At 65.4% G+C, this 18,665-nt stretch overlaps 8 protein-coding genes across 8 annotated transcripts; 5 read left to right on the top strand and 3 right to left on the bottom strand.

Moving 5' to 3' along the window:
* Positions 1 to 131: 131 nt before the first annotated feature.
* Q8F55_001351 (uncharacterized protein) lies at positions 132 to 674 on the bottom strand (the record flags this gene model as incomplete). The annotated part of the gene is made up of 3 exons (XM_069349977.1): positions 132 to 317; positions 364 to 514; positions 562 to 674. The coding sequence occupies 3 exons, from the start codon at positions 672 to 674 to the stop codon at positions 132 to 134; spliced, it is 450 nt and encodes a 149-aa protein (XP_069213521.1).
* Positions 675 to 938: 264 nt separating this feature from the next.
* Positions 939 to 2,650, top strand: TRM82 (tRNA (guanine-N(7)-)-methyltransferase non-catalytic subunit trm82; the record flags this gene model as incomplete). Its single annotated transcript, XM_069349978.1, has 4 exons — positions 939 to 1,207; positions 1,252 to 1,569; positions 1,605 to 2,199; positions 2,252 to 2,650. The coding sequence occupies 4 exons, from the start codon at positions 939 to 941 to the stop codon at positions 2,648 to 2,650; spliced, it is 1,581 nt and encodes a 526-aa protein (XP_069213522.1).
* A 1,516-nt stretch (positions 2,651 to 4,166) lies between these two features.
* Positions 4,167 to 6,349, top strand: SAC7 (GTPase activating protein (GAP) for Rho1p; the record flags this gene model as incomplete). The annotated part of the gene is made up of 7 exons (XM_069349979.1): positions 4,167 to 4,525; positions 4,671 to 4,803; positions 4,852 to 4,971; positions 5,009 to 5,174; positions 5,221 to 5,357; positions 5,399 to 6,170; positions 6,225 to 6,349. 7 exons carry the CDS (start codon positions 4,167 to 4,169, stop codon positions 6,347 to 6,349), a joined length of 1,812 nt encoding a protein of 603 aa, XP_069213523.1.
* Positions 6,350 to 6,631: 282 nt separating this feature from the next.
* Positions 6,632 to 7,387, top strand: Q8F55_001354 (uncharacterized protein; the record flags this gene model as incomplete). Its single annotated transcript, XM_069349980.1, has 2 exons — positions 6,632 to 6,679; positions 6,752 to 7,387. 2 exons carry the CDS (start codon positions 6,632 to 6,634, stop codon positions 7,385 to 7,387), a joined length of 684 nt encoding a protein of 227 aa, XP_069213524.1.
* A 972-nt stretch (positions 7,388 to 8,359) lies between these two features.
* On the bottom strand, positions 8,360 to 9,653 carry Q8F55_001355 (uncharacterized protein; the record flags this gene model as incomplete). Its single annotated transcript, XM_069349981.1, has 5 exons — positions 8,360 to 8,446; positions 8,491 to 8,536; positions 8,570 to 8,906; positions 8,947 to 9,068; positions 9,103 to 9,653. The coding sequence occupies 5 exons, from the start codon at positions 9,651 to 9,653 to the stop codon at positions 8,360 to 8,362; spliced, it is 1,143 nt and encodes a 380-aa protein (XP_069213525.1).
* Positions 9,654 to 10,054: 401 nt separating this feature from the next.
* Q8F55_001356 (uncharacterized protein) lies at positions 10,055 to 12,122 on the bottom strand (the record flags this gene model as incomplete). The annotated part of the gene is made up of 3 exons (XM_069349982.1): positions 10,055 to 10,859; positions 10,901 to 11,476; positions 11,524 to 12,122. 3 exons carry the CDS (start codon positions 12,120 to 12,122, stop codon positions 10,055 to 10,057), a joined length of 1,980 nt encoding a protein of 659 aa, XP_069213526.1.
* Positions 12,123 to 14,191: 2,069 nt separating this feature from the next.
* OST3_1 (oligosaccharyl transferase subunit ost3/OST6) lies at positions 14,192 to 15,241 on the top strand (the record flags this gene model as incomplete). The annotated part of the gene is made up of 2 exons (XM_069349983.1): positions 14,192 to 14,622; positions 14,656 to 15,241. 2 exons carry the CDS (start codon positions 14,192 to 14,194, stop codon positions 15,239 to 15,241), a joined length of 1,017 nt encoding a protein of 338 aa, XP_069213527.1.
* A 1,238-nt stretch (positions 15,242 to 16,479) lies between these two features.
* On the top strand, positions 16,480 to 18,580 carry Q8F55_001358 (uncharacterized protein; the record flags this gene model as incomplete). The annotated part of the gene is made up of 9 exons (XM_069349984.1): positions 16,480 to 16,905; positions 16,940 to 16,979; positions 17,023 to 17,085; positions 17,118 to 17,284; positions 17,319 to 17,462; positions 17,509 to 17,716; positions 17,761 to 17,916; positions 17,966 to 18,183; positions 18,233 to 18,580. The coding sequence occupies 9 exons, from the start codon at positions 16,480 to 16,482 to the stop codon at positions 18,578 to 18,580; spliced, it is 1,770 nt and encodes a 589-aa protein (XP_069213528.1).
* Between the last annotated feature and the right edge of the window lie 85 nt (positions 18,581 to 18,665).

An 18,665-nucleotide genomic window follows, 5' to 3' on the forward strand; every position in this document is an offset into this window, starting at 1 on the left:
GCAAGGTTCAAATCCCACCCATCGTACAGGTGGTAACGCATTACATGCAATGTTTCTCTTTGCGCGCGCGTGCAGACGGCACGGCACGGGTATGGGTGGCACTAATCACAGGCGGAGCGGCCGGCGACGGCTTAGACCTCCTCGTCGTCGTCGTCCTCGGCACCCTCGGCGTCGGCGGGCGCGGCCGCCTCGTCGGCGTCGTCGTCCTCGGCGGCGTCCTCGTCGTCGTCGTCGCCGCCCTCAAACTCCTCGTCGTCATCCTCCTCCTCCTCGTCCTCGTCGCCATCAGCAAGGCCAGCAGCGGCGAGGGCCTCGGCCTGATCGAGTCAGCTCGGCGGATGCGCGCCACTCCTTCCCACTCACCGAGGCGTAGTCGACCGTCTTGCGCTTGCGCGAGCCGCGGACAATGAGCTCGTCGTCGTCATCGTCATCGTCGTCGTCCTCCTCCTCGGGCTCCTCGGGCGGCGCAGTCGACTTGCCCTTGCCCTTGTCGAGGGGGGCGTCGGTCTTGGGCCTGCCATGTCAGCACACCTTCCCTCCCTTCCTTGGGACGCGACTCACTTCTTCGCGTCGTCGTCCTCGTCGGCCTCGGCCTCGGCCTTGCGCTTGTCGCCGACCTCGGGCACGGGCTCGGCGGTGGGGGGAGGGGCGGTGGATGCTTGCTCGGCGCTCATTGTTGGATGGTGGATTGGGAGGAAGCAAGGTGCGGCTGGGTCAGACGCGCCGCCATTATACCCATGACCCCCTGCGGGCCACAACATCGCCTGGGAGGCTGCCAAACAGCGCGTCAGTGATACGGATGCAATGTTGGGACGCGACACGTCATTGATTTCGCCACGTGGCGGGGAAGGCCCACTTTCAAAAGTTGAGCGATGAGGAAGGTCGTTGTTATGAGCGGAGGAGGTCGAGCTTCGAGCAGCATACAACACGCACGCACAATGGCGACCCTCCCGCTCCCGCCCTCGGCCGTCGCCTCGACGTCGCGCACCCTCGTCGTCGCCTCGGGCTCGACGCTGCACCTCGTGAACGGCGACAACGCCGTCGCCTCCGCCTCGCCCGACGCCGAGCCGTCGCTCAAGGGCGCGACGACCGGCCTCGTGCGCCGGCTCGCCATTAGCCCAGACGAGCGCATCGTCGTCAGCGCGGGCGACGACAAGACGCTGCGCGTGTGGGATGTCGAGGGCGGGCTCAAGCTGCGCTCGACGAGGTGGGTGCCGCGCAACTATGGCAAGCGGCAAGCTTACGCCACAGGAACACGGTCAAGCGCGTGGCCGACCTCTCGTTCGACACGGACGGCGCCATCCTCGTCACTGACAAGGTCGGAGACGTCTTCCGCTACCCCGTTGAACCGCGCGACGTCGAGAAGCGCCCCCAGGGCTTCTCGCTCACCTCGGACCCATCGCTCAACCCCGACGCAGACTACCTCCTCGGCCACGTCTCGGTCGTGTCGCAGCACGTCCTCACGCCCGACGGAAAGCACCTCATCACGGCCGACCGCGACGAGCACATCCGCGTCAGCAGGTACCCCCTCTCCTACGTGATTGACCGGTACCTGTTCGGCAGCGAGGGGTGAGTGTTGGCGGCTGGGCTTGGCTGACTGGCAGATTCGTCTCGGCCATTCACGTCCCCGCCTCGCACCCCAACATCCTTGTGTCGGGCGGCGGCGAGCCCACACTCCAGGTCTGGGACTGGAAGACGGGCCAGCTCCTGTCCCGCGTCGACATCCTCGCCGCCGTGCTCCCCGCGCGCCGGTACCGCCCCGCGACGCGCCGCGCAAAGACCAAGCGCAACCAGCCGCCCAAGCCCGCCGCGCCGGGCCCGGCGCCGAGCGACGACCCCACCAGCGACGGGTGGTACGTCGCGCCCGAGGGGTCAATGTACCCCGTTGGCAACGGCGTCGTTGTCGACCGCATCACGTCGGTCGTCGTGGACGGCGTGACGGTTGTTGTCTTCAACATTGAGGGCGGCGCCGCGCTCCACTCGTTTGTTCTCCCCACAGAGGCGTCCGACGCCTCCCCAGACGTGTCGTCGGTGGCCTTTGCCCACCCCGTGCTTGGGCTCACGCCCGCGCCCGGTGTCGACGCCAGCTTGTTGGTCGCGCTCGACTCGACGTTTGGTGTCAAGAAGAGCGACACCGAGCTGGACCAGGCGCGCGCCGGCCAGTCGTTCGCTGTTGTCACTGCCACGGCTGATGGCAAGGTGCGTCAAGCGCGATGCGTTAAGGTTCGGCCATATTGACACCACTCCTTAGCTCTCCGACGTCTCGGCGCAGCAACAACCCCTCCTGACCGCCCTTAATCAATCCCTTGCTGCCTCCGAGTCGCTCGCGGCTACACCAGCGGCCCTGTCGACCCTCGCACTCTACCCCAACCTCGGCCTGTTCCCCCGCTGGCCAGGATTCGAGGAGGACGAGGAGCTCGCTGGCACGGCTGACGATGGCGCTGCCCCGGGTGCCGCCGACGACAAGGAGAAGCTCAACACAAGGCAGCTCGGACGGATGAAGGCGCGGGGAGCCGATGTCCAAGATCTGATTCCGAAGAAGAACAAGAAGCGCAAGAGGAGTGGCAAGGGTGGCGCCGGTGGTGGTGGCGGCGGCGGTGCACCTGACGAGGGCGGCGAAGAGGAGCAGGTCAACGTGGCGTCTGCGTAGAGGGGTAGGGGGTAGAGGTGCGGGCATCCAAAACTGGGGTGCTTGCATCGTGTCGGCTTGTGCGGCGCTCATGCATCTGTGCTACCGGCGGCGGCCTGCCCCCCTCTGCCCTAAAGGGGGGCCACTAGATGTAGTTGTTTTGGTTGCTGTGCGGTGACAGTGGCCAGATTGTTTATGAAGATCGGGGTATGCTCGAGTCGTTGCTGCTGGCAGGTGCTGTTATTCTCCTGCCCACCTTGTTGCCCGCCCCTGGCTGGGCCTGGGATTGTTTACGGCTGTCGTCATGCAGACGGGTTGTTTGTCGAGGATAAGGGCCAGGGGCAGGGAGGGGGGTGAGGGTGGCAGAGGGGCAGGAAGGGGGGTGGGAGCCGGGGCAAAAGGTTGTTTCGGACAGGAACGTGATGACGAACGCAAGAGGCAGATGGGTATGGTCGTTGTGGGTTGGGGGTGGGTGCAGTGGTGGGTGGGAGACTTGACAGAGACACCGACATGTGCACAGACCACTTGTCCACCACGAGCAAGCCACGTCTGTCGTCGACAACGACTCGACATCTACATCCCGTCTCTGTCTCTCAGCCTCGTCTCGTCTTGTCTATGCCGCCGCCGCCTGGTCAATCACCCGCGCGCCGCCTCAACCCTTTGGCGTCAAGCCTCATTCAACCTCACTCCCACCCAGTCAGTCACGAGTAATAGAAACCCAAGAGTCTAGACAAGTCGACGAGTGCCTTGTCCTTCCCTCCCCCGCCCGCCCGCCCCCTCCCCGTCCCCCCGACCCTTTCGATCAGATCAACAAACGCGCGCGCGACCCACCCCTGGCTTTTCGACTTTGAAGTCTACGCGAGGGAAGGTGCATAGTCGCCGCACGCAGACAGAGTCACACGTCTCTCACTGCAGTCGCCGCCGCCTCCTCGTCCCGTGATAATCACAAACTGCTGCATCAACTCGACAGCCGCCGCCGCCGCAACGACCACAACCGACACGACCGACACGCGCGCACGCACTCACAACTCACGCACGCACGCGCTCACTCGCACCTCGTCCTACTCTACACTCTACGCAACACACTCCTCTTGCTCGCTGCTCATTGCTTGCTTGCACTTCCATCACTCCCTCCCCCACTCACCAATCCCCCACGCACTGCCGACCGACCCCGCCCCCACCAGCAAGCGCCCCGGTTTCCCGCACCACCCACCGAATCTGCCCTTTCCCAGGTCACAGTCACATCAATTGACAACGTCGACGACGACGACGCCGACAACGACGCCGACGCCCATCGCGTCACACTCGACTCTTTGCCCCCCAGAGCCAGCACATGCTCGCTGCCAGGCCGGTACCCACACCAGTCACCACGGCACGCGGCGTCGCCGCCTACACCATTCCCCCCGGAGATGCCGGTCAATCTCCTCGCCTCCTCGTCGCCCATCGATCTTCTGCCGTTAAACCGCCGCACGCAGCACTCGCTCTCGCCACCCATCACAAAGTTCCACCTCGCAACCCACCTCGTCTAGGCGCCGACATGCCAGGAGGCCAAAGCACCGCGGCTGGCGGCCCAAGTGGCCCCAGCTCCTCGCGTCGGCCTTCTGCAGATGCCGAAGCAGCCGGCGGTGGTCTCCGTCGCCTCAAGAGCCCTAGCGGAATGAGCGAGCGAGAGCGCACCTCGCAAGGTCTCATGACCTGGTGGAAGGCCTTTTCCCAGCGTCAGGACAAGCCTACCCACCAGCCTCCGCAACACCAACAGCACCAGCAGAGCTTCAAGAGCCCGGTCCGCACCCAAGCACCTCGAAGGGTCTTTGGAGCCCCTCTTTCCAAGGTACTCGACTATGCCGGCCAACAGATCTCGGTCAACGCTCCCGACGGAACTCAGTACATCTGGGGGTGAGTACGGGCGTCAACCGACATGAGCAGCCTGCTCATGGGCGCATGGGCGCATGGGCTGCTGCTGCTGCTGCATGGGTGGGCAGCAGCTGCGCCCCGCGTCTATACGTGCCCTGCTTTGCTTGATCCCCGCTGACAGCCACAGGGAAGTTCCGATCGTCGTTGGCAAGTGTGGAGGATACCTCAAGCAGAAGACGGACATTGAAGGCCTGTTTCGCGTCTCTGGTTCAGAGAAGCGTATGCGTGACCTCCAGGCTACCTTTGACGAGGGCCCCAGTGTGAGTCTGCGAGCATGCGCACGTTTGTCGTGACTGACGGCATCTCAGTACGGCGGCGACCTCGACTGGCCCAGCACATCCTATAGCCCGCACGACATTGCCACGATATTCAGACGGTATCTCACCCAGATGCCAGAGCCTGTAGTTCCTCATGCCTTTTACGACAAGGTGGGTGGAGACGTTGCCGCCAAGCTGACTGGCCAAGTTCCGAAACGCCTCAATACACGAATTGGCTCACGACAAGAAGCTCAAAGAGTACAAGCGCATCATCCGCCAGATGCCAAAACCCAACAGGGCGCTGCTTCTCTATGTTCTTGACCTTCTCGGTACCACTGCACGAGCAGCTGACAAGAACCTCATGACGGCTGGCAGTGAGTGTACTTGCGTGACGTGGGAGCCGGGTTCTGACGCCTCCAGATCTGGCAGTTATATTCCAGCCTGGCATTCTTCATCACCCAGAGCATGATCTGCGCCCACGGGAGAACGCATTATCAAAGGATGTTCTAGAGTTCCTGATAGAGGAGCAGCAGAACATCGTGCTCAGTTTGACGGCCGTGAGTGTTGTGTGCGGCCGCAAGTGCTGAAGGTGTCGCAGAACATGGCTACCAAGAAGCGTACCCAGAGGACATCGACAGCGACGTTGCCGCGCGTGACAGCGCCCGAGGGCACGGGATCTGCGCCAAACAGCGAGTCACAAGACCCGTCATTCATCCCGCTGCCAGATACGCCCCCAAGTGCAAGGGCGGCCTCCCTGCCCGCCGCGTCTTCCATAGCCACCGGCTCAGCTGCGACCATGCCTGGCATCCCCGCCACCATCCCGGAAGACGGTCCGGCGCCACAGCCCGCCGAGGTTCTGCTTACCCCGCCGCAAGAAACGCCGGGGCCCGCGATTGCTCGGCCCCTTGCGCCGCGCCCCAAGCCCGTGCAGCGAGGAGATTCTGGCTACATGCTGCCGTCAGACTCTGACGATGAGCCACCTGCGGGAGGCTATGTCATGATCGAGTCGAGAGGCACGTCGCCCAGGCCGCCAGGTGTGACCTCTGTCGCCACCTCGGCTGCGCCACCTGCGTCAGCACCACCCGAGCGCCCGCCCAGATCGAGCCGGCGCGAGCGCCCTGCGCACTTGAAACCACCCTCGGCAGCACAGGCCGAGTCTGCAAAGCCCTCTATCGAGCTTCTCGACCCCTCCGACTCTGACGAGGAGGCGCCACGAGGAGGCTACGTCGTGTTTGAGAACAACCGTCCGACGACAAGTGGCCGGCGCACCCCACTTGGGCTCAACCTTGCGCGACCGCGTACGACGACGCCGACGAGCGGTACTCTTTCGGCGACTGCACACGCATCGTCGAGTCCGCCGCATGCTAGTGGTGAGCGACACGGGGCGAATCTGGCGCGGTCGCGCACGGCCTTACAGCCTGCAGATGCGCGAGCAAACTCGCCCAAGCCCGAGGGAGGTGCCATGGGGCTTCTGCGCCGGCGGACTTTACCTACGAAGCGGGTGTCGGACTTTACTGCGCGCGTGCGGCGCGCTGTGCGCGAAGCGTAAGCGTAAGCGTGGGCGGTGCGGTGCGTCTTGATTAATCCACCGTGTGCATGTGTTATACTGTGTAGTTCATACTGTCATCACTACCCCTCTACGACTGTAATGTGAACTTGGACGCGGGCGGGGGTGGTGCGGGACGGCGGTTGCCACTGCCACGAGCGAGTTGCGGGAGCAAAGGCCAATAACACTGAGGTGATTTCAGTCGACTCTGGCCGGCAGTGACGCCGACGACTGACGGGTTCATCAACAACGTTGTTGTCGCTTCTCCACTCTACAAACGACACCATGAGCACGTTCTGGGGCAAGCTTGCCCGCACGCTGACATCACGCAAGGTGGGTGCGGTGGGCGTGGTGGCGACGCCGCGCTGCGCTGCCGTCGGCCGTGCTCGCTCACTCACACCGCAGCGGCCGATCGGGTACGACCTCCAAGGCAACGCGTATTTCGAAACGCCCAACCCGAACGGGGGGCGGCCGAAGCGGACCGTCGAGTACAAGGAGCAGGACCCGAACCTGAACGACTATAGGACCGGGACCAAGCAGCTGCCGGTGCAGTGGCAGAGCTGGATGAGCTGGACGCGGTCGGCCCCGCCCTCGCTCGACGAGCTGCGGGCCGACGCTGCGCGGTTGGCGCGGCTCGCGCCCCTGGTCGCGCGCATCGAGGAGCGCGAGGCCGCCGAGCGCATCGCGCAGGGCTACCTCCTGCCTGATGGCAGCGAGCCGGCCGACAGGCGCGAGCACGTCGCGAGGGCGCACGGCAGCCTCCCCGCGCCGGGTGAGGCCGCGCGCAAGCGCCAGCGCTTCGGCCTGGTGGACGAGGTCGAGCCCCTCCCGATCGAGGCGGCGCGCGATGCGGCCGTCGCGCCGCCCGCGACAAAGGTCGACGCGCAGACGCACGCGGCGGCAGACGAGCTCCGCCGCCTCGCGGAGGAGGACACGAAGCGCCGCCTGCGCGAGAGCGGCGTCAGCGATGTCGGCGCGGCCGTTGATGGCGTGCAGGGCGTCGGGAGGGCGTTCAAGCCGCGCCGGAGGGGCCAGGCGTAGGGCCAGGGGAGGGGGGGCGGGGGGCAGGGGGGGGGACACACCACTCGACTCGTGTATACTAGAGCATGGACGCATGGCATGGAGGGTGGGCGCGCTGACTCGGGGGCGTGGTCACTGACACGACGGCGCCGCGGCGCGGCTCGCACTGGCTAGGGCTGATACATTGACTACTGCTACAGGGGTGCTAAAGGGCGTGGGGGGGAGGGGGAGGGGGTGCTAAGGGGGCGGTGGGTCCGGCGCTGGTGTCGGCGCCGCGACTGGGGGGGGCGGTGCGGCGGGTGCACCGTCGTCGGCGTCGTCTGCGTCGTCGTCCTCGGCGCTCGCCGCACCACGCAGCACCGGCGAGAGCGGCAGCGGCACTCGCGCGGGCTCCAACGCACCCACCGTATCCGCCGCCGCCGCCGCCGTGCCCCCCGCCCCGCCCCCCGCCCCGCCCACCCCACCCACACCCCCCTCCCGCGCCCACGCCCACGCCGGGTCATACACGGGCGGCACGAGCTCGGTGTGCACGACCGTGCCGGCGTCCTGCTCCTGCTCGACGGTGGGTGCGCGCTGCGGGCGGCGGCGGGGCGGGCGGCGGCGCTTGCCGGCGGCGTGCGTGCCGTCGCCGCGACCCTCGCCCCCGTCGGTGGGGTTGGCGACGGCCAAGGCTGCTGCTACTGCCGGGGAGGTTTGCTCGCCACCATGGGAGCCCTGTCTACCCGCGCCCGCGCCCGTGCCCCCGCCCGCCGCCCCGCCGAGGAAGCGCAGCGTCTGCGCCTTTGCCCTGGCGTAGGCTGGGTCTGGCGGCGCGGGTTGTGGCGGCGCGAGGGTCGCGGCCGCCGGCACCGCGCTGGCCGGCTCCCGCGCGCTCCCCTCGGCGCTCGGGCCGCCACTGCCGCTCAGCTCGCCGAGCTCAATCAAGTCGACCTTGTCCGCCGGCGTGACCTCTGCCGGCGCGCTGGCGTCAGCTCGGCCCTACGCCGCCGCCACTCACATCCGCAGCGCCCCGCGCCCGCGCCGCCGGCCCCGCCAGTACGACGCGCCTGCTACCGCCGCCGCGAGCGCGAGGGACCCGAGCTGCCGTCGGCGTCAGCGGCGTTGCGGCACAAACCCACACCCACGCCGATGCCTGTCGCCGTCGCGCCGGCCGTGCTGGGCTTGTAGTCGCTGCGTGTTAGCTCACGCCGGCACGCCACCCACGACAGGGCCGAGTAAAAGGCCACGCTGTGCAGCGCAAACGCGTTGCCCGTCTTGTTGGTCGACGTGAACGGGCCCAGCGTGAGGTTGTACACGACGCCCGGGTCCAGCGTCATGGCGTACATGACGTTCGGGGCCGCCCACGCGTTGTACGCGCTGAACCCGCTGACCTGCTCGACGAGCGGCGGCGACACGTTCCACAGGTAGAACATGATGCCGTTGTCTGGGCCTGCCGTGCCGTTTACGACGAGGTAGGACGTGTTGTGCGGGATGTTGAATTGGAGGTACGAGTTGTTGTTGGAGGACGTGATGTGGGGGTAGGGGAGGGCGGGTGCGGTGGCTGCGGCGTAAGCCCTACGCCCAGCTGGTGGCCGACTCACCGCTCCCCCCGAGCCCGCGCGACACGTTCCACCTGCCCGTGAGCTGGAAGAAGGGGTTGACCGTCGCGTTGTCGCCGAGCAGCGCGTACTGCGTCTGGACGCTCACCCTGTCGAGCGACGGGCTGGGCGTCAGCTCCACCCCCACAGCCAACCCACGCCTTGGTCTTCATCCCCGTAGTCACGACCACGCGCTCGACCGTCAGGTTGCCATAGTTGAGGAAGAGCGAGCACACATGGTATCCCCAGGGCAGGTCGTCGCGGCTCGCGACCAGCGGCCCGGTCGGCTCGCGCACGTCCGTCTCCTGCTGGTCGACGCCGAGCGTGAGCGTCTGCGGCGCCCACGTGCCGTTGGCGCCGTGCGCCGCGCCGTAGATGTAGAGCGCGGTGCCGAGGAAGCGGAAGTGGAGCGCGGGGACGGCGGGCCCGAACGGCGCGTTGGCGCCGATACTGTTCTCCTGCGCGGCGACGGGGACGGCTGAGGCGCTGTGCCACGAGCCGGCGCCCGCCCCAGCCTCGCGGCCCCCCGTGGTCCACGCAAAGTCTCGCGCCGTCGTGTTCGGGTAGTCGTCGGGCAGCCAGTCGAGCTGCGCGTCGAGGTCGCTGAACGTCCAGTTGAAGGCCAGGTTGGGCATGAAGGCCTGGGCGTGGGCGCGCCGCGCGCCGAGCGCCACGCCCAGCCCCAGCGCGAGCAGTCGTCGTCGGCGCATGCTGTCTCGTCACTTCGTCAGTTGGCACAGCTGGCGATAGCGAGTAAGAGCAAGATGATATCAGCCCCAGTCAGTTGCCAGTAGTATGCGATATGCGCTGACCGAGCGTCAGTCAGTCACCACCACCACCTCCGCCAGCCGCCACGCATCGCCTCCGCTCGGTTCCGGCGAGTGACCGACGAGGAATGCAAAGCACCCCAAGCCGCGCGCAGTGCGGCTCGTCGATACACTGCTGGCTTTTGCCGCGCCGTACACCCCCGGCACCTTGGGCGCGCATGCCGCAGGGCAACTGATCGACGATCCGGCACTGGCACACCTATCCACAAAAATGCATCGACAATGCTGGTCCTAGATATACAAACAAGAGACACGATGTGCCCCCCTATTTTCGTGTGTACAAACTATGAGGAAGAAGGGCCCGGGCCAGCCGTACCCTCGTCAGCCTCGTGTGTGTCCGTCTCCAGCGCCGTAGGCAGCGTAGCCACCGGCGATGGAGGGTCCTCGAGCAGCCCCGAAGCAGGCGCCGTCGTCGTCGAAGTGGGCACCGTGCTCCTCGCCTGAGCCCACTCGGGGTTGTACACGGGCGGAACGAGCTCAGGCTCGAGATCCACAGCACCAGCGTCCTGCTCCTGCTCGACAGGCCGCGTGCGAACAGGAGGCGGTCTGGGAGCGGTGCTCTTGGACGACGCCGAAGGCAAGCTCGAGGCCACGGGCGAAGCCGCTTGTGTCACCGGACTTGAAAGGCCGTGCGAGTCGAGATAGGCCAGCGTCTCGGCTTTGGCAACGACGTACGGCACTTCGTCCGTCCCTGGCGATTGTGTCGCCCAAGGGCTCACTCTCGTCGTGACCCCAGCCCCACCGGCCGACAGCGGTGGTTCGTACTCGTGGATCGGAAGGAGCTGCGGCGGGGCATTGGTGACGAGGGCTGGTGGCGAACGAGCGTCAACAGGCGATGGCGGCTGCGACCCTTGCGACGAGGTGGGGCTGCTACCCAAGTCGACCTTGGAGCCATCGACACTGCCCAACTTTTCTGCCTGCGCCTGCTCAATAGGCGCCTTTGCCTCTCTAGTGTTTCGTCGGCGTCGACCAAAGTAGTAGGCTGCCCCGGCAATGATGGCGATGAGAACAACGCCACCGACAACGCCGCCGGCAATGGGGCCCTTTGGAGGACCATCATTGTCCCAGTGTATGTTGGCTGCAGCTTCACTACCGTCGTCAGCACGGTCCAGTCTGTCAATGGCACTCACGAAAAGTATGGGTAGAATGTGACACTGTTGATGCTAATGACCCCGTCATCCGTGTCGGTGTCGTTGGATACAACAATGGTCAGGTTGTAGTGCACCAAGGGGTCGAGCGGACCTTGAAACAGCACGGCCGGGTTGGACCACGGGCTCCACATGGAGAAAACCTGATCGTTCTGCGTGCTTGGCGGAGGGGTGCTCCAGTGAAGCCTGAACTGGCCGTGTTTCGGCCCAGTGCTGCCGTTGATGGCAACAAAGCTCGTGTTGGCCGGGAAGGGTATAACGAGCTCCGCACCCGGAACACCAACAATTTCCGGATAAGCCTTGCTTGTTTGGATAGTGATGTTGGTCGCGTTCGGGTCAACTGGGCTCTGCGCAGCAGCCTGCCTGGCAACATGCCCAGCACCCTTCTTGGTTGCATTGTTGTTCGCCGTCGAGTTGTTCGCTGTGGCGTTGGCCGAAGGAATGTATCCGATCGTAGTCGACGTATTCCACGAGCCAGTGTACAGGAACGCTGTGGTCATGGTGCCATTGCTGAGGACCGCGTCTACGATGTCGCTGTCGACAATATCTATGTCCCACCTGAGAAGGTCAGTGGCACTCTGGCAGCGCGGCCACGCTCAACTCACGCCGTGTTGGCCAGCCCGGTGACAAGCGTGATGTTATCGAGGTGAATCGTGCCACGGTTGAGGAACAAGGTGCAGTTGTGGTACCCCCATGGCAGGTTGACTGCGCTGACGAGCACGGGTCGAGGTGGCGCCTGGTGGTAGTCTGTCACCTGCGAGTCCACCTGGAACGAGATTGGTGCGTATGTCCAATCATCGTCGGTAACGTTGACCCAGCCGTTGATGTAAATGCCCGTGCCGACGAACTCGACCTGCACTCTCGGTGTCAAGGCAAGGACTGCATTGTCGCTGGCAGACGATGTTGCATAGGGGTCGTTGGTGGCGACATGGACGCTGTCGCCGACGCCATTCTGGCCGGGGTAGTAACTCGACCAGGGCGAGCCTGCAAAGGTCGTGTTCCAGAGGAAGCCCTTGGGAGGCGACAGCGACTCCGAGTCGGGGAGAAAGCGGATAGGAGCGTCGAGGTCGTTCAAGGTCCAATTGAAGGTAATGTTGTAGCCCGATGTGATTGACGACTGGGCACTGACCATGGTGGGGCTGCTAAGGCCCATGAGGCCCGCTGCCGCGGCGGCCACGCACACGCCGAAGAGGGGGAGCGCCATGGCGGGTGGAGAGTTGTTGTGGGATATGGGCGCGCGTCTGGGGAGCTCCCTCGCCGTCGCGAGCAGCAAGCAGGTGTGGGTACGTCGGGCCGGGGAAAAATGAGGGCGCCGCGCGTCTGATGGAGCGAAATGTCGATCAACGAGTGTGTGTTGTTATTGCTGAATGCGTTGCCCGAGTCATTGGGGAGCCCGCACGCTGGCTCGTGTGTGGGGCGCGGTTGCAGCAAGTGTGGGGGATTGTGTTGTTTGTGAGTGTGAGCGTGTGAGAAAGATTAGAAAGAGATGCAACGAGGCAATGGTGGTGAGTGGCAGCGGCCACGGCAGCGGCGGCGGCGACGAGTGCACAACCCCAGCGCGCCTGCCAGTGGCCGTTAGACGGCAATCTCCCACCAAAAGGGCCAATTTGCGTCCCTCCCTTCCCTCGGCTGGGCAGGCTCTCTACATTCCATTCAAACTCGGACTGCTGTCGTCCGGCTCGCTTGCCGCAGCAGCAACACGACAACATGCACAGTACTCTGGAGTCATCCAATGCATGACGACGACGACGACCACCACCACCACCACCACACGACAACGACGACGACGATAGTTGGCCAAGCAGCCCGCGCGGGTAAATGATCACAGTGCTGTGCAGTCTAATCCCAGTAAGGGCAGAGGGAAGGCACAAGCCAAAAGACTAAGGGTGGCGGCCGCCCAGCGAGCCAGTCGTCAGTCAGTCGGCCGGGCCTTGTTCCTCCCCCTCCTCCCTCCCCACCCTGCGCAATGCGCAGCAACTACCACAGCGCGCAGCAGGCTCACCTCACCCCTCACTCACTCACACGACACACTGCGTCAGACCAGACTGACGGCTCGCTCGAGCCAAGCAACTCGCCGCACAACCAAGACCACCACAAGCGTGCATGGCGCCGCAGGGCCAAAGTCCTCCACCTCGGTGTGCCGACCAACAGCACGCGACAGGGCAGGGTGCGAGGTGGCGCAAAAAGGCTCAGGCGGGCCCACAAGCGATCACTCGGGTCCGACGCCAGCAGGCAGGCAGGCGAGCATCTTGGCTCATAACGATCACCGCGCGGCCGTGGCCGTCGGAGACCGAGGTCCGCAGTCCGAACGCATGCGCTGCACGCACTGCACGGCTCGCATCCTCGGCGAGGAAGAGGCCGGCGCGGCCACTCGATACGACGCGCTCGGCGTTTGTCGTGTGCGTCGGGCAAGGTCGAGGGGAGAGAGGATGTACGATAGCCCTTGGCGGATGTCGAGCGGAGCGCGGGCGGCACCATCAACGCCTGCCCATCAGTTAATAATAGCCGGCGACGTCGCTCGCTCGGTCAGAAGAGCGCGATGTTCGTTCAGCCGCGGCAGCCGACCTTCTTCGTCGTCAGTTGTGCATGGAGCGCTGGACGCGTAGAGATACGGCGTCGATGTGTGTGGCATGAACAAGGCAGGGCAGGAGAAATTTGAGATTGCACCTCGACTGTACAAAGCAGTGGCAGCCGCAATGTCCCGAGCATGCGGCTCGCACTGCCGCCCTCTCTGCACGCACGACCCGGCTCGCCTCGCCCCCCTTTTCCCCCCGTCCTGTCCCGAGAGTGTAAGCACCGCCCAACGCAGCACCGACCTGCATGCCAAGAAGCCGACCGCACTCGAGAATTGACCGACGGAGGTGGCACCGAACACTACTGAAAACCAGTGCCTGCCTGCTTGTTCCCCCCGCTCCAGCACAGTGGCACACTCCCGTCGGACACCGTTGCTAAGGCTATGGGTTTCAACGTGCCCGCACATCGCCCGCGTACATGCACATACTCCTCTCCTCTGCCTCTCCCTCCTAGCGCTGCACCAGTTCTCTGGAACGAGACCCAGGACCCAGGGCGAGAGCCCCCACTCGCCTCCCTCGCCTGCCACAGAGGGCTCGTTGAATGCCGAGCCAGGTTGCCGCGGCCATGTCTCTGCGTCGCTGTGTCTAAAGCCTGGAGCCAAGGGCAGTGCCTCGTCGTCGCTCGCGCCAAGAAAACGACGACGTGTAGACATGTACATAAGCAGCCAGCTCCCCCGGTCGACAACTCACCCTCCTCACAATGCCACCCGGGCTGCCATTCCACCAGAGGGCGCCCCCGCGCCGCTTGTTCCCGCGCCTGCTCGGCGCCGGCGCGCTCCTCGCCCTCACCGTGTTCGCGTGGACCTCGTGGCTCCTCCCGGCGCTGCACGCGCGCGCGGGCGTCCGCGCCGCGCACGAGCTCGCGGGGCTGCTCCTCCCCGCCAAGGCTGCGCCCTCGCCCCGCCTCCTCGTCCTGCAGCACACCCACCGCCCGCAGGGAGGGCTGGAGACGGCGTCGCGCCTCACGCACGCGGCGTACGCCGCCGCCCTGGGGTATGCGTACGAGATGGACACGCGGGAATATGTCCCCCGCCGCGCGCCCAAGGCCGAGCGCATGATGAACAAGGCGCATTCGCTCCTCCACTACCTCGAGGCCGAGCTGAGCAAGCCCCGCGGCGCCGAGTGGATCCTGTAAGTGCTGCCTCGTTCCCGCGCTGACGGCAGGTGGTCCGACGCGGACACGGTCATCGCGGACCCCGCTGTCCCGGCCCACGCACTGGTCCCGCCGCACCGCGGGGCGATGTACTGCGCCGCGCAGGACCACAACGGGATGAACGCGGGCGTCATGCTGCTGCGGGTGCATGTGACCACGGTGCGCGCGGTGCGCACAGTGATCAGGCTGTTCGAGAGTCGTGCCCGGGGCGCACACACCGACCAGTCGGCCTGGGGCCTGATGCTGCGCTCTGACCCCGGCCTCGCGGCGGGCTTCTACGAGATGCCCAAGCACTGGCTGAATGCGTACTGGCTCGAGGACATGGCCGACGGGCCGGTACTCCAGATTCACCACGTCAACTGGCTCAAGGAGCTGCCGTTCGCCCCGGCGATCCGGCACGCTGTCGGCGTGGCGCGCGAGGCAAGGGCGAGAGGAGGCGGCGGGAACGGCCTGCACCTCATGCCGCAGTGGAGGGTGGCGCAGGACGCGGCGAAAGAGTGGTGGGCGAAGACCCCGGGCGGTATCGCCAGCATGCGCTTCCTCGACGAGGAGCTAGGGGTGCTCGACGCCAACGGCACGGTAGTCGAGAAGAAGTGAGGGGGAGGTGCATGTACTTGTGTGCTTGGGGTCGGCTGGGCAGGCGAGAGTGGCGAGGAGGGGGAGCGCCACTGTGGCAAGGACGGCGGTGCCACTCTTGACGGCGTCGGGGGTCTCCGACATAGGTCTTACGGAAGCACCGCCGCTATCAGTCCGGTGGGTGGCGGCTGCGCGCCGTGTGCATGCGCCTCAGTGCCAGTCCATGGTCCGGCGAGCGGAAGGAGGGCACACACGGCGGCAGTGCGCCGCGCTCCGCCAACCAGCGAGCCGTCTCCTCGCCGACGTCGCCGCCGGCCGTGACTGCCTACGGCAAGCTCGCCTACGCCGACTTGGAGCTCGCTCCCAGCTCAGTGCAGGACGCACCGGCATGCACCGGCACGCGAACCTCGGATCGACGCGACGGACCGATCAAGCACGCCCCCTCGCGTGGCAGTGACGGCGCCAAGCCTTGCCAATGGCGTGATGATGGCACCAATGTGGCGCCCATGGCGATATCAGTCGGTGTCACTCTTGGCAGATAGCATGTGCGCGGAGCCGGGATTCGCATACACGCACACGCACAGCCGCGGCCTTATCTACATCAGCGGGCCCGCCTCCACTCCGTCCTCCTTGGCGCCGTCCACCAGTCGTCGCGCCGCGATTGACAATGCGATCGCGCCATCACTGTCGGTCGGGTCGGTCGGCGCAGCGCGTGCTGTGTCTCAGGCCGGCGAAACGCGGCTGCCAAGCATGGATGGGCCTGGGGGCTCTGAGGGGAGGGGATAGCCGCGGGGGAGGAGGCACCGAGCTGCGACTGGTGACGCGGTGACGGCCTACGCCGGCCACGCTGACCCGAACCACTACGCCCACGACGGCTACACCCCGCAGCTCGCCGCTCCACCCCAACTCATCTCTTGGCACCATGTCTTGGCTGAAATATCTGGAATAACGCCTGCGCTATCGCATCATGAGCGCTGGGAGAATATCTGGAATCGCGCGCCGAACGTCGTGACCGCAAGTGATGGCCCCGCCGTGGCTGTCTGTAGCTGGCACCACGAGGCGTGCTCGCGCGCTGCGAACACGACATGCGGGGGAGATGTGGTGGTCTCGAGACGGTCTAGTGATGTCAAGGTGGTGTTGGCTGATGACCGCGCACGCTATGTCGTGCAGCGTGTGCAGTGGATCTTCGGGCGACGCCGAGGAGTGCGGGGCGGCATAAAGAGGTGTCGCGGGTGGACGTGTCGCCCACACACGCCACAATGTCAGCGCCAGTGCTCGTAGACACAAAGGGGTACACTGCCGCACCGCGGGCCGAGAGCGACCGCGAGTCGCTCAAGGACGACGAGAAGTCGGTCGAGGGTAGCCCCGGAGACACCAAGAACCGCATCGTGACCGACGACCGGCCCGACGACGTGCACTACGGCACGCAGGACACGAACGAGCACGGGCTCGACATCAAGGACCACCTCGGCAACCCGTCCGAGGAGGAGAGCGTCATCCTCGAGAAGTGGTACACGCCGCCGGACGCGTACGAGAACAAGCACCGCTGGGACCCGCGGTTCAAGTGGAGCCCGGCCGAGGAGAAGAAGCTCGTGCGGAGGCTCGACCTCCGCGTCACCTTTGTCGCGTGCATCTGCTTCGCGGCGCTCCAGCTCGACCGCGGCAACATCAACAATGCGCTGAGCGTGGGTCGTGGGGTGTGGCGCCGCTGACAGGAAGGACGGCATGCTCAAGGACCTCAACTTGACGACGTACCATTGTGAGTGTGCCACATTCCGCGGGGCCGCCACTGACGGCGCCAGACAACATTGGCCAGACAATCTTCTACACGTCGTTCCTGTTCGCCGAGCTGCCGTCGCAGATGAGTAAGTTGGGCTCTGGGGCAAGCTGACGCCAGTCTCCAAGAAGCTCGGATCCGACGTCTGGATCCCGATCCAGATGATGGGCTGGTCGGCCGTCGCCATCGCCCAGGTCGGCCTGTCGTCCCTCCCGTCCTTCTACGTCACGCGCGCGCTTATCGGCCTCATCGAGGGCGGCTTCATCGCCGACACGATCCTGTACCTCGTGCGTGGCGTGCACCGGCCCCGCTGACGCCCAGTCGTACTACTACACCTCGGCCGAGCTCACCATCCGCCTGGCCTACTTCTGGGTCTCGCTCACGGTGACGCAGATCATCGCGGCGTTCCTCGCGGCCGGCCTCCTCCAGCTGCGTCACATCACGCACATGGCCGGATGGAGATGGGTGCGTGCGGTGCCCGTGCGGGTGTGGTGGCTACTAACCGCCCCAGCTCTTCGCCATCGAGGGCACAATGACCTTCCTTATCGGCGTCTTCGCCTTCTTCTACCTCCCGCCTGGGCCAACACAGACCGATCGCAACATGTGGGGCAAGATCCGGGCCAAGATCACCGGCAAGCCCCACGCCGGGTGGTTCACCGAGCGCGAGGAGAAGATCATCGTCAACAAGGTGCTCCGTGATGACCCCACAAAGTCGTCGAGTATGTCTCGCCCGGTATCCAGCTGCGTAGCGCTCACACCACAGTGCACAACCGCGAGGGACTCGGTCTCAAGGAGCTGTGGAAGTCGTTCACCGACTACGACCTCTGGCCACTGTACATCCTCGGCCTGACCACCTTCCTTGCCCCGCACACGATCGGCGCGTACTTTACACTCTCGCTCCGCAGCCTCGGTTACACGAGTGGGTCCAGGAGCAACACCAAGTCGAAGGCGCTGACCCAGTCTCGTAGCATTCGAAACAAACATGCTCACCATCCCGATGCAGGTGCTCACCATCGCGGGCAACCTCGCGCTCGCGTACCTCGCCCGTCGCGTCAACGAGCGCATCCTCGTGTCGTCCCTCTGCCCGTCGTACCTCTTCGTCTTCCTCCTCATCACCATCTACCTCCCGGAGGGGGTGAGCAAGTGGGGCCGGTGGGCCGTGCTCACGCTGGTGATGAGCTATCCTGTGAGTTGCGTCGAGGCCTAGCTTGCGAGCCACACTAACCCCGCCCCAGTACCCCCACCCCATTCTCGTCTCGCTCAACTCGATGAACTCGGGCTCGGTGCGCACACGTACCGTCGCGTCGTCGCTGTACAACATGTTTGTGCAGGCGTCGTCGCTCATCTCGTCCAACATCTATCAGCCAAAGGACGCGCCGTTCTACCACAAGGGCAACCGCGTGCTCCTCGGCCTCGTCGTCCTCAACCTCCTCCTCTTCTGGCTCACCAAGGGCTGGTACATCTGGCGCAACAAGCAGCGCGACAAGATCTGGAACGCGTGGACCCACGAGGAGAAGCAGCACTACCTCGAGACGACCAAGGACGAGGGGAACAAGCGGCTCGACTTTAGGTTCATCCACTAGGCGGGGTGCGGGGGTGGACGTCGATATCAGTGATTCGTGGTCAGGGTTGTGAGAAGCAGAATAGATGTGATTCATGGAGTGGGCG

The sequence above is a fragment of the Vanrija albida genome, assembly GCF_041260175.1.
Source record: "Vanrija albida strain AlHP1 chromosome Unknown contig_1, whole genome shotgun sequence".
NCBI lineage: Eukaryota > Fungi > Basidiomycota > Tremellomycetes > Trichosporonales > Trichosporonaceae > Vanrija > Vanrija albida.